This window comes from Sapajus apella, unplaced genomic scaffold, assembly GCF_009761245.1.
Source record: "Sapajus apella isolate SASKATOON/1434 unplaced genomic scaffold, GSC_monkey_1.0 scaffold9, whole genome shotgun sequence".
Taxonomy (NCBI): Eukaryota; Metazoa; Chordata; class Mammalia; order Primates; family Cebidae; genus Sapajus; species Sapajus apella.
The window spans coordinates 23832527-23845268 of record NW_022436949.1 but is presented as its reverse complement, the minus strand read 5'-3'; the positions used below and the strand labels follow the sequence as shown (position 1 = coordinate 23845268).

Genomic DNA, 12742 nt, shown 5'->3' with positions numbered 1-12742 from the left:
TAATTTCACCATGTATGTGAAGGAAGATTTCTCAGCTGTCTGTTTTATCCCACTGGTCTGTATGACTGTTTTTATGCTGTACCACATTGTTTTGATTATTGTAGCTTTGTAGTAAGTTTTGAAGTCAGGAACTATGTGTACTTTGTTCTTCTTTTCAAGATCGTTTGGCAATTTGAGGTCTCTAGAGATTTTCTGTGAATTTTAGGATAGGTTTTTCTATTATGTAAAAAACATCATTGGGATTTTGATAGGGATTACAATGAATCTGTAGATTGCTTTGGGTAGTATGAACATCTTAAAAACATTGTCTTCTAATTCATGAACATATGATGTGTTTCCATTTATTTATGTCATCTTTAATTTCTTTCAGCAGTGCTTTTTAGTTCTCATTTCACTTCCTTGGTTAATTACCAAATGTATTCTTTTTGATGCTATGGAATCGTTTCTGTAATTTCGTTTTCTTATTGTTCATTGTTAATATCTAGAAATACAGCTGATTTTTGTGTGTTGACTTGTATCTTCCTACTTTGCTGAATTCATTTACTCTATTAGTTTTTTTTGAGTGGAATCTTTAGGGTTTTCTACTTATGTAGAATCTGTGAATTTTCTACTTATATATTATCTGTGAACATAGATAATTTTACTTCTTCCTTTCTACTTTGGATGGCTTTTATTTCTTTTCCTGTCCAATTGCTCTGGCTAGAACTTCTAATGCTGATTAGAAGTGGTCAAAGTGGGCATCCTTGTCTTCTTCCTAATCTTAGAAAAAAGCTTTCAGTCTCTCACCATTATGATGTTCACTGTGGGTTTTTCATATGTGGTTTTTATGTTGAGATCATTTCCTTCTATTCCTGGTTTGTCAAGTGTTTTTACTATGAAAGGGCATTGAATTTTGTCAAATGCATTTTCTATATTAATTGAGATGATCATGTGTTTTTTTTTTCTTTCATTCTGTTAATATTACATGGATTGATTTTTGTTTGTTGCATTCCAGGAATAAATCCCACTTGGTTATGGTGTATAATTCTTTTAATATCCTGCTGATTTTTTTTTTTTAGTTTGTTGAGGATTTTTGCATGATTATTCATAAGGGATATTGGTCTGTAGGGTTTTTTTTTTCTTTTTTGGCCACCTCCCCTCCTTTTTCCCCCTTTCTGCTCTTTCTCCTTCTCCTCCTCCTCCTCCTCCTTCTTTTCCTTCTGCCTTCTTCTTCTCTTCTTTCTTCTTCTTCATCTTTTGTCTGGCATTGGTATCAGGGTAATCCAGTTCTCAAGGAGTGAATTGGGGAGTATTCTCTTTAATTTTGGGGAAATTTTTGAGAAGAATTGGTGTCATTTAAGATGGTTAAGACACTATCTTAAAAATAATGTCAGTTGGGCTATTACTGTGTCACCATTTTTACTGTGTAGTGAGTGATCCTCCAAATTGTAATCCTTGCTTTAAAAAGTAAGACATTTCATAGGCTGCTTAGCTGTATCTTTTAAACTGCTACCAGGTATGTTCTTCCTCTTCTATCTTCCAAAATTTGTATAACCTGGGGTTCAGCAAGGCTGTCAAAAGTTTTAAGGACTCATCCAATGAGTAACATTAAAGCTATGACTTCTACAAAATATGTGACTAAGAAGTTAGTTTCACTGACCCTCAAGTCAGTTTCTGGGAGCGTCCTTGTCAACAAATACCCCATATGGTTCACGGTTGACATAAAAGGGGCAGAGGAGGAAAAGAACAGGTAATTGGACTGAATGAAAGGAGAGAATGGAAGATGATGGCGTGTAAAGAAGAGATGGGGAAGGAGACATATTGCATGAAGTTGGCAAGCTAGACTCTTGCTGAAGGCTGCCAACACCTGTCTTCACTTATCTGCTGGACAGCAACTTTGATTGTTTTTAGCCAACGAACCCATCTGGGTCACTTAATCCTAAAGCTTCTGGTGTGTTACTAACGGCAAAAATTTTTAAAAGATTATTTTCAACATAGTGGCTTTAATGATAGCAGAATCTGTTTGTATTTTTTATAGAAATATACCAGTTATGCATATTGGAAGATTAATCAGAATATTGTTTTAAATTATTCTGCTATTTATACCCATTTTTTAAAATGAACAACCCTGATCTAAAGAAGTGATTTACTTATTTATTTAACAATTTGAAAAATGTAGAAAATAAGTTATAGAAAAGAGTTTTAAGGAAAAATTAGTAAGATCTCAGTTGTCTTTTTCTTTCTAGGATCTGTGGTTGTGGTTCTGGAGAATCTGGTTGTGCTGTGTGTGGATGTTGCAAGGCTTGTGCAAGAGAATTGGATGGTCAAGAGGCAAGACAAAGAGGAATTCTTGATGCAGTGAAAGAAATGATACCTTTAGATCTTCTTTTAGGTAATTTTGATTGATTATTCTACACTACACTGAGTCGTCCTCAACTCAGCAAGTCTGACAGTTTAAACAGTTTCTTTTAGATATATGTTAAAAAATTAAGATAATTTATGTAATACTGCTGTTACATTAACTGACTATATGACATTTAAGGGATGAGATTCTTTTTTTTTTTTTTTTTTGGAGACAGAGTCTTGCTCTGTTGCCAGTGCTGGAGTCCAGTGACTTGATCTCAGCTCACTGCAACCTCCGCTTTCTGGGTTCAAGTGATTGTCCTGCCTCAGCCTCCCAAGTAGCTGGCATTACAGGCGCTCTCCAGCACATTTGGCTAATTTTTGTGTTTTTAATAGAGACGGGGTTTCACCATGTTGGCCAGGCTGGTCTTGAACTCCTGACCTCAGGTGATCCCTGACCTTGGCCCCCCAAAGTGCTGGGATTACAGGTGTGGACCTCCATGCCCAGCTGTAATGAGATTCTTTTTCCCTTTTTGGCTAAAAATTCTTACAGTAAAAGTATTTTGTGTTTTAGGCAATGTTTTTGCTAGCTTTTACTTTCTTGAATTTTATGTAGTTCTGTTATAGCTATGACATAACGTATATATTGTTGTTGTTATGTTTTTTTTGGCCAATCATGTAGCTGTTCCAGTGCCTGGGGTTAACATTGAAGAACACCTTCAGTTACGACAAGAAGAAAAACGGCAACGTGTAATCAGAAGGCACAGATTAGAGGAAGGAAGAGGTAAGATGTAGGTACAGAGAAAAAGTACATGAAAATCCACTTTCCTGCCCTATTCTGAAACCACTGAAAAGCTTACACATTAGGCTGATTTAGTAAGAAATCATTAAAATTAAAATTAGTAATATTCTGATTATTCATGAATATAATGTGAAAATATTCAGGGTATTCATAATTGTGCTAATAACCTACATTTAAGGTATTTATAATTGTGCTAATAACATAAGTTTAATTAAGTAGGGTGTTTATGGCATAAGTCAACCATATTAAGAATTGTGCTGTCTGCCAAAAACAGCAACTTTTTAAAAATAGAAATTCTCACAATTTGTCCTTCACCCAGACATTGGACTCATCTGTTTGACCGTGGAACAAAATTCAGCTTAGCCTTTTCATTTCTATTTTCTTAATCATTTATTCTCATTATCAATTGGGCATAGTCCTGCTATGCTCTCCTCCAGTTCAGTGCATAACTATGCTTTCATGTGTCTTTTTTTTGGAAAAAGCTCATTCTAGTTATGTACAGGAAGAGTAAGATGGCAAGTCTGAAGGTTTTATTTGCAAAGATAGGTCTATTTTTTATCTTTTCCTCATTATTTATGATAATTTCTTGGCTTAAAAATACATTTAACTGTTGTTGTAATTGGTATTTGATACGCAGAGACAAATATGCGTATTACTAAAGATTTTCTTGCTCAGCAGAATTTTTTTTTTGTAGGATTAAAACAAGTTGTTATGGAGGTCTGTGATTTTATTCCTCCACTAGGCAAAATTTTGATTAGTAATGTTTACTGATATTGCAAATTTTAAATACTTATTAGAAATGTTATGATATTTGATGTGTGAGATAAACCTTTTACCCATGTAGCCATCATTACACATTTTTTCTAGCTTTTCTTTTTGTTAATATATGGAATAAGTAGTAAAATGTATAGTACACATAGTGAATTCTAGTTTTATTAAATTAAAATTGTAAAACATATGCTTGGCACATGAAGAGTGTTCTTCATAGCATCTGATAAATGTTGTTGATCGAAAGGTGAATATTTACTATTATTTGGCTTTGCTTGCCTAATGTCCTTTAAAGGATATTTTAATGAGATTAGTATAGGTACTGTCAGTATTTATATAAATATGTGGAAAAATTGCATGTTAAAGGTTTCTTACAAAACAGGGTAGAATTAAGTTATAGGTCTTTCTGACATGTAGTAATTAATAATTTTTTATGTTGATATAATTTGCTGAAGATTAGTTATCAGTGTATCTGTTTACTACCTGTTTTTCTTTCTTTAGAAATGTTAGGTTGAACAATATGAATGGACCTACAGAATGCAGCTATTTCTTATGTTTAAACTACAATATAGCACATTCTTATATTTAATTATTCACGTTTAATTACTTGCCTAATGCTGGGTATCTTGTTACTGTTTTTCTCTTCCCTCTTAAAAAAGCTATTCTTCTCTGGGTTTAGTGTATTTCTGCATATAGGAAATAAAGGAACATTGAATTGTGCATTGGTAATTTGACTTAACTTGGTGATTGCAAGAATGTTCTTTTGCTGTTTCTTTTTAAATTTGACATAAACCTGTGAAACATTAATTGTACACCCCAACCCTTTAAAATTAAAAAAAAATTCCTCCACTACTTAAATATTTAAAGACATTATATTGTATCTGACTTTTTAAAGGTAGACTGAGGTTCTGGGCACTTACTGTATATTTCGTAACAAATACGTTTCATCTGCAGTCCTAAATATATAGAACGTCAGTAGACACACTGTGTTCATATTGTTGGTACGCATACATTTTATCTTGTCCTTATTTTTTGATAGAACTCTTTATTACATTTCTCACCCTCCGTGTTTGTTGAAACAATACCTGTAAATATCTTTTCTTGATGAGTGGAATCTTCATTATGGACCGCAGTTATGGCTGTCCTTGCTTTCCATGGTACTGAAATTAACAGAAATTCATGCACATTGGAACCATGTGCTCCCTTTTGACAGTCACCACAGTTACCTAAAATCATGCAAAAGGAGGACAGAGTTCCCATATGCCTATTTTTCAGTTAACGCAGCACTATGCAAAGTGATGCCTGCTTGTATTTTATTTTTTATTTTTATTTTATTTACTTTTTTTTTTTTTTTTTGAGACTCAATTTTGCTTTTATTGCCTAGGCTGGAGTGCAATGGCACTATTTCAGCTCACCACAACCTCTGTGCCTTCAGGTTCAAGCTATTCTCCTGCCTCAGCCTCTTGAGTAGCTGGGATTGCAGGTGCCTGCCACCATGCCTGGCTAATGTTTGTGTTTTTAGTAGAGGCAGGGTTTCACCATGTTGGCCAGGCTGCTCTTGAACTACTGACCTCAAATGATCCACCCACCTTGACCTCACAAAGTGCTGGGATTACAGGTGTGAGCCACTGCACCTGGCCTGTTTTATTTTAAACAAACAGTTTTGCATTTGGACAAGAATTCTAACCATGTATTCATTTTAAAAAAAATTAAACTTCAGAATTATTCAATGACTTTGGAAATCCTTATAATGTACTAAATAATTTAAAAATTCTTCTGATATGACACTTTAATGATTTTATCTTTATATTATTTTTAGTACTTTATTAAGCAATTTTATTGAAAAACAAATTTTCAGAAGAAAACAAAATTAGATGAATATGATATACCCACACTCCCATAGGGATAAAACAAGAAAGATAAATACCAAAATATTAACAATGCTTTTTCCTGACAGGTGAGTTTAAAGATGCTTTTTTATATTCTTTTCTACAATTTGTTTTCTAAATATTCTCCAATAAGCATATTACTGTATAATCAGAGTAAGAGTTATGTTTGACAACTTAAGCCATTTAAAAAAAAATACTGATTAGGTTTAAGGCATCTATACTTTACTTAACTTTGCTTTTTAAAAAATATTTTTATTTTAATTGGATGGAGGAATTCCTTTCGGGTGCTGTGTTTTTTATTAGTTGAGGGACATGATTCTCAAAGTGGTCTCAAAAGGACCAGCATCACTTGGGTGCTTGTTAGAAGTACCAGTTCTCAGGCCCCACTCTAGATCTCTACTGAACAAAAACTGGGAGAATACAGCCAGTAAATGGTGCTTTAATGATATTCCAGGTGATTCTGATATTCCCAAAGTGTGAGACCTACTGCACTAGGTCAGTGTTGTTTGCAGTTTTTTCCGTTGACCTTCTGCATGAAAATCACCTGGACCTAATGAGTCAGAATTTCTAGCTCAAGGGCCTTAGAAACGGATTTGAGTCACTTAACAGTATTCTAAGACTCTTCTCTGGCACTATGCTAGAAAAAATTGTTTTGGCTTTGCTCTTATGAGGAATAGAAATGTCAAATAAAATTTTAGTGTTCCAGTTGCCACGCATACATGTCTTTTATTTCTTTGGCCTATTGGTACTTTTTAGAAACTAGCAATTTAGTAATATGTTTGCAATTATACTTACTAGTAATTGGCTTTTACCTGTGTTAACATCACTTCAGAATTTAAGAATTAGATTGTGTTAGATTATTTTACTTGACTTTTCTGTTGCATCTTATTTGCCAAGTCTGAGTTAAGTTTTTCGTAGTTGATCAGAATTTTGGGCCCTAGTTCTTTTTTTTTTTTTTTTTTTTGAAGATGTAGCCTCTGTTTCCCAGGCTGGAGTGCAGTGGCGCAATCTTGGCTCACCGCAACCTCTGCCTGCTGGTTTCAAGTGATTCTCCTGCCTCAGCTTCCCCCGTAGCTGGGATTACAGGTGCACAACACCACACCGGCCTAATTTTTGTATTTTTAGTAGAGATGGAGTTTTACCATGTTGGTCAGGCTGGTCTCAAACTCCTGACATCAGGTGATCTGGCTGCTTCAGCCTCCAAAAGTGCCAGGATTACAGGCAAGAGCCACTGCATCCAGCCTGGTCCCTGGTTCTTGTCCTAAAGCCTTAGTCAGCTTCAGGCCTATTGATGTAGTTTAGTTACTGTTTTATGACACCAAGTCTCCTATAATGGAATGTGCTATTGTAACCCAAAAAAGCAATGTTATTACAACTTTTTCATAAATTTTGAACTTTGTCTTTAATTTTAAATCTTTGTGCTGTTAATATTCTAGTTAAAATTTTTCTTTATCTTTTTAGGTATTGGTAGTATTCATTTACAGATTTTAGTTCAATGGTTTGTGATAATTTGTCTTTTTTAGATTATATTGGATTGATTTATGTATTAATTTAACTGTGTAAGTGAAGTACTTATTCCTGAAATTCTTAAGTAGAGCTCTTGAAGTTATTGGAAGAACTAGTGAATGATTATATCAGTGATTTCATCTTTATATTCCTTTTCAGCACTGTTTCCTAAGGAAAATTAAACTCCAATAATGTTAACTTTTTCTTCTTTCTTCTAAGTATCCAAGTTTCATAATCGGGAGCTGTGGATGGGCTAAACCCATGTTCTGGCTTACCTGGGAGAGTCACATTTTATAAATGTCCAGGCATATTTCTTAATAGTTCCCTTTTTTACTCTCAGTAGAGTCTCATTTGGGTTGTAAGTTATATGGTTAGCCCCACTATACAGTATGGTGGTGAAGAGCATCTTTTCTGAAGTTATTAGACTTGGGATCAAATTCTGGCTTCTTAAGTTTTACCACCTGTGTATGACCTTGGGAATTTAATCACCTTGAACATCAGTTTTCTTACTATCAAAATGGGGATAACTGTACCTACCTAAGGATGTTCATGAGGATTAAGTGATGTGCATGAAAGTGCCTAACATATAATAATCCCTAAATAATTGCTTGGTGTTGACCATCTTGGTGGTGGTAGGCTATTTAGTAGTTTATACTTTTTCTTTAAGCTCGATTCTCTTTCAGGTCTGGCCTTGCCTTAATTGCTTTTCTTACAACATTGGGATGCTAATCACAAAACTTTGATGATTATTGGGAAAAATCCCCAACAGCTTTTCTGGAATAAAACATTCAATTTTCATGGGAAAAAATTAGTTACAAATTATATACAAATTTATTAAAGCCTCTTATTTCAAAGTGATTGAGTTGATGTTGCTGTTAATTTTTGAGCCCCTAAAACCATTACAGTTTTCTTGATTCGACACATCAAATTCAATATTAGCTGATATTCCAGTGGCACATAAAAGTCTGTTTTTAAATTTAAATATTATATGAAGCATTTAGAGAATATAACTTAGAAAAAACAGGTTAGTATACTTCTTTATACAAAGACAACCATTAGTAGAATTTTGGTGTAATTTCTTACACTTTTTTGCTTACTTTATATAATTTCATACTATGATACATATTGGTGTCCTGTTTTTACTCCCTTTAATATTATATCACAAAAGTTTTTTGTCCTTTATTGCAAATACCATATTAAAGTAATACAGGAATTTAGGTCAAGGTTTTGTGTAAACCTATTCCTTAATTCAATTATTGTTTTTATTTCATTGTGATCTTTTAAGCAAGTTTACTTATTTCCAGTTATAACATTGACTGAATTTTGTTTTGTATTTTTACTTAGTGTTCTAGTACATACATTTTTATATTTTGCTATTATTTTACCCCTACCTTTCCATTTCCACTCCCCCACCAAGCAAATGATGTTAATAGTCTAACATCTTACTCTATTAAAATATAGTCATGTACAGATACCTACACATATGTGAAAGTGTAGAAATATGTTTCTTTACAAAAGTAGTATTATGTATACATTTGCAACATCTTTTTCTCATTTTACAATACAAGGTGAACACACACTAGAGTAGGTCAGTAAATGTGTATTTACCACATTCTATATAGTAACTACCTAAACCATTTAGGTAGTTACTATATAGAATGTGGTAAATAGCTTATACAACCATTACTTTGTTGATGGGCATTCAGGTTATTTTAGATTTTGTGGGCTTTACTATAATAAATATTCTTAAACTTAGAGCTACATATTAGTGTTTATATAGTAGAACTTTCCCAAAATAGAATGTGTGGGGCAGAGAGTATATCTGTTTTAAATTTTAACAGATAATTCACATGTATTAAAAATGTTATAGGAATTTATACTCTCTAAACTAACACATAAGAGTGATGTTTTCCTCTTGGCATCACCTGTATTAGTTATTCTTTTATTTTTTTTGTAGCAACAGGGTCTTGCTGTGTTGCCCAGGATGGCATCGAACTACAGGGTTTAAGTGATCCTCCTGCCTTAGCCTCCTGGGTAGCTGGAAATACAGACATGTGCCACCACACCTGGGTTTAGTTATTCTTTTTAATTCTTGGAAAACTGGTGAATAATGGTATCTCATTATTAACTTAAATAACACAAAATCATTTTCTGTGTAAAAATTTTGTATAAATCTCATTTTAATAGCTATATAGTATTCCATTGAGTAGATGTATTATCATTTTTAATTGTTTTCATTTGGATATTTTTTAAATGTTTGCTATAATGAATAAAGTTGTAGTAAACACCTTTGAGGTGAAACCCTTTTAAAAACACTTTAGTGTTTTCTTTAGCATAGATTTCTAGAGTGTAGTTACTAGGCCAAAGGATAATAATTTTTAAGATCTTGAAATGTGTCACCAATAGCTTTCTGAAAGGCTTGTACTATTTAACACTGCCACTTATTCCATGCTTTCTGCCTAACTGCCTATGGATGGACTCTGAATTACCCATTGTCCACACATCTGTGTAGCTTCTAAATGTCTAAACCTGGTTATCTCCTACCCCTATTTTATTCACTTCTCTTTCAATGAAAGAAATAAACCACCAATTTCTATGTATTCAGCCCTCTTAATTCTTTTTTTTTCCCCCATTTATTTATTTTATTGCATTTTAGGTTTTGGGGTACATGTGAAGAACATGCAAAATTGTTGCATAGGTACACACGTGGCAGTGTGATTTGCTGCCTTCCTCCTCCCCATCACCTACATCTGGCATTTCTCCCCTCTTAATTCTTTAATAGCTTTTGAATGTCTGCTTTGAGAATCTCACTGTTTGCTTAGCTGAGGCCTCTTCCCTTCTTTGCCTGAATGACGGCAAAAAGCCTTTTAATTGGCCTTACCTCCAGTTTTATCCTCTTTTAAGCCATTAGTCACCTTCCAGAATATTCGATCTGCAATACAGATCAGATCAGTAGCACTTCTCTGTTTAAAACCAAAACACTATTCGTAGTCCCTAGGATGAAGGGTGCACTTTTATCTCTACAGCCTCATCTCTCTCTATTCTCATTTCTTTTCTCTGTCTTCTCTTTTTATTCCCTATCTCTGAACCTTTATACTACTTGCTACCTCCTTTTCAACCTCATCTTATGTGATGTTTTCTTCTATCTCTATATTCTCTACTTTCCCACGTTCAAGTTTTGTTAGCTTCTCCTCCAGTGTGTGTGTGCTTTTTTCATCATAGACTGTCGTAATTTCTTGTTTAGTTGTGTGTAAACCCTCTCGCCCCTCATTAGAATGTGAGCTTCTTGAAGCAGAGATTGTATCTTGTTTATCAAGGTTCCCAGGACTTCACAATTTACCTGTTAGTACCATGATTTGTAGTATGTCTTTGTTGGCTAATTGAAAGCAGTTTAGGGACTTATTTTTAGAATGAAGTTTTATGGTATGAAAAGGTTTTTAATTATCTGTTTTTTTGTTTTGTTTTGTTTTGTTTTTGTATACCTCTCCAAACAAATTTCCCAAGACTTTTGCTCCATCACATATACTTTGTAAAAGTCAGCTATGTGTGTTTTTAATGACTATACAATATTGTTTATCATCTTTATGCTTTTGTAAAATCCTAATTTAAATCTGATTCCTTTTAACTGGAATGCCCTGTCTTCCTTTCCTTTTCTCTTGTTAAACTTTTTGTCATTCTTTGAAACCTCACTGATTCTCTACAGTTTATTTAATATCTTTCCATCTTTCAGGACATAATGTATAGAGACTTCTTTTATAGCATTTATTGTAATATTTCATAGTTTTTCTTTTATTTCTGTTTTCCCTAGTGGACTGAGTTCCAGTGAGACCGATATCTTGTCATTATATTCATTTCACTTAGTGTCTTCTAGATAAAAGATAATCAAAACAGTTGGTGAATAAATTAGTAACTCAACTATATTTGAAGAAACATTATTTTAGCTCATGGGATACAATAGTATTTTAGAGCCCGATCACTTCAAATTTTAGACATGATTGCCCCCAGGCCTTCTTGATTTATGAATCAAAAGATTCTAAAAAGATTGAATTTAGCAAGACAGTAAATGAGTGTAATGTATTTTAATGGGGAGAAACAATATTTCAGGCAGATCATAGAAATCAGAAAATGATAATACAGCTTAATATTATTACCTTAATATCTATAACTTTTTATATAGTTGAAAAATACTTTTTATTGTAATTTATATATCTGCTTTGTAACAATGGAGAAATAATGCATGAGAAGAAAATAAGGCGTTTTGTTCATATTTGAAATATCAATTTTACTGCATTTTAGAAACTGAGGCCAGGCATGGTGGCTCACGCCTGTAATCCCAGTACTTTGGGAGGCCGAGCTGGGCAGATCATAAGGTCAAGAGATTGAGACCATCCTGGCCAACATGGTGAAACCCCATCTTTACTAAACAAACAAACAAACAAACAAAAATTATCTGGGCATGGTGGTGCGCACCTGTAGTCCCAGCTACTCAGGAAGCTGAGGCAGGAGAATTGCTTAAACTTGGGAGGTGGAGGTGGCAGTGAGCGAGATTGTGTCACTGCACTCCAGCCTGGCGACGAAGTGAGACTCCGTCTCAAAAGAAACAAACAAACAAACAAAAAAAGAAATGAAACTCAATTTATATAACCTTAGCTTGTAAATAGTTGGTACTACATTATTGGGAAATAATACTCCTTATTAGCATGTTTCTATCTGTCATAGCCAAAGAATATGTTATTCTTGGTTTTTCATATAATTCCAGCTATTTGCATTTTTGTTTATATTTAGAAACATAATTGAAATATGGTTTCTTTACCCACTTGTTTAATGAAGGGTACTTTGGTGTTTAATTTGACATTTATGAAATTTTATTAGAGGGCAATAGCCTCAATTTGTCCCATTATTAGAAAAATTAATTAAACTGAAGATCATTAGAGAATCATGAAAAAACTTGTTTTAATTAAAAATGTTCGTTGCTTAGTGTCATAATTCTCATTTCAGTTAATGGTAACCTGTCAAATTTAGAGTGTTTTCACGTTTGAAGGCATTTTTGATGTTGTTAAAACTCAAGAACACTGTAGTTCTAATGCATAAGAAAAGACCTAATATTTTAAGTTATAACAAATTTATTTTTCTTTTCAAGGTAAATGTTAATGGGAAAAGTGATTTATTTCATTAAAATTAATTTGGCTGTAGATTTTTTCCTTAAATGTCATATTAGTGAAAAGAACTGTAATCTGTATGGGTATGTATTTGTATACTTATATATATGTACATAGTGGTACTTTAGAAATAAATTATTTAATGAAAGATGTTTCCAAAATGTTATTATGTTATTTGAGTTAGGTGCCCCCTTTGCCATCAATATAAAGCCCAGGCTCTCTTTCTCTCTCTGTTTCTCCTGCCCACCCGCACTCTCCCGATGTGTGTGTGTGTGTGTGTGTGTGTGTGTGTGTGT

At 33.5% G+C, this 12742-nt stretch overlaps 1 protein-coding gene across 19 annotated transcripts in view; it reads left to right on the top strand.

Moving 5' to 3' along the window:
- Window positions 1-12742, top strand: part of MYCBP2 (MYC binding protein 2) — a 274498-nt gene that overhangs the window by 80414 nt on the left and 181342 nt on the right. For 18 of the 19 annotated variants that reach the window (XM_032277408.1, XM_032277409.1, XM_032277423.1 and 15 more), the window contains 2 exons: window positions 2226-2371; window positions 3005-3106. In XM_032277408.1, coding sequence (XP_032133299.1) covers window positions 2226-2371; window positions 3005-3106 — 248 coding nt within the window. Of the gene's footprint in view, window positions 1-2225; window positions 2372-3004; window positions 3107-12742 lie in introns of those variants that run through there. The other variant, XM_032277428.1, reaches the window with a different exon arrangement.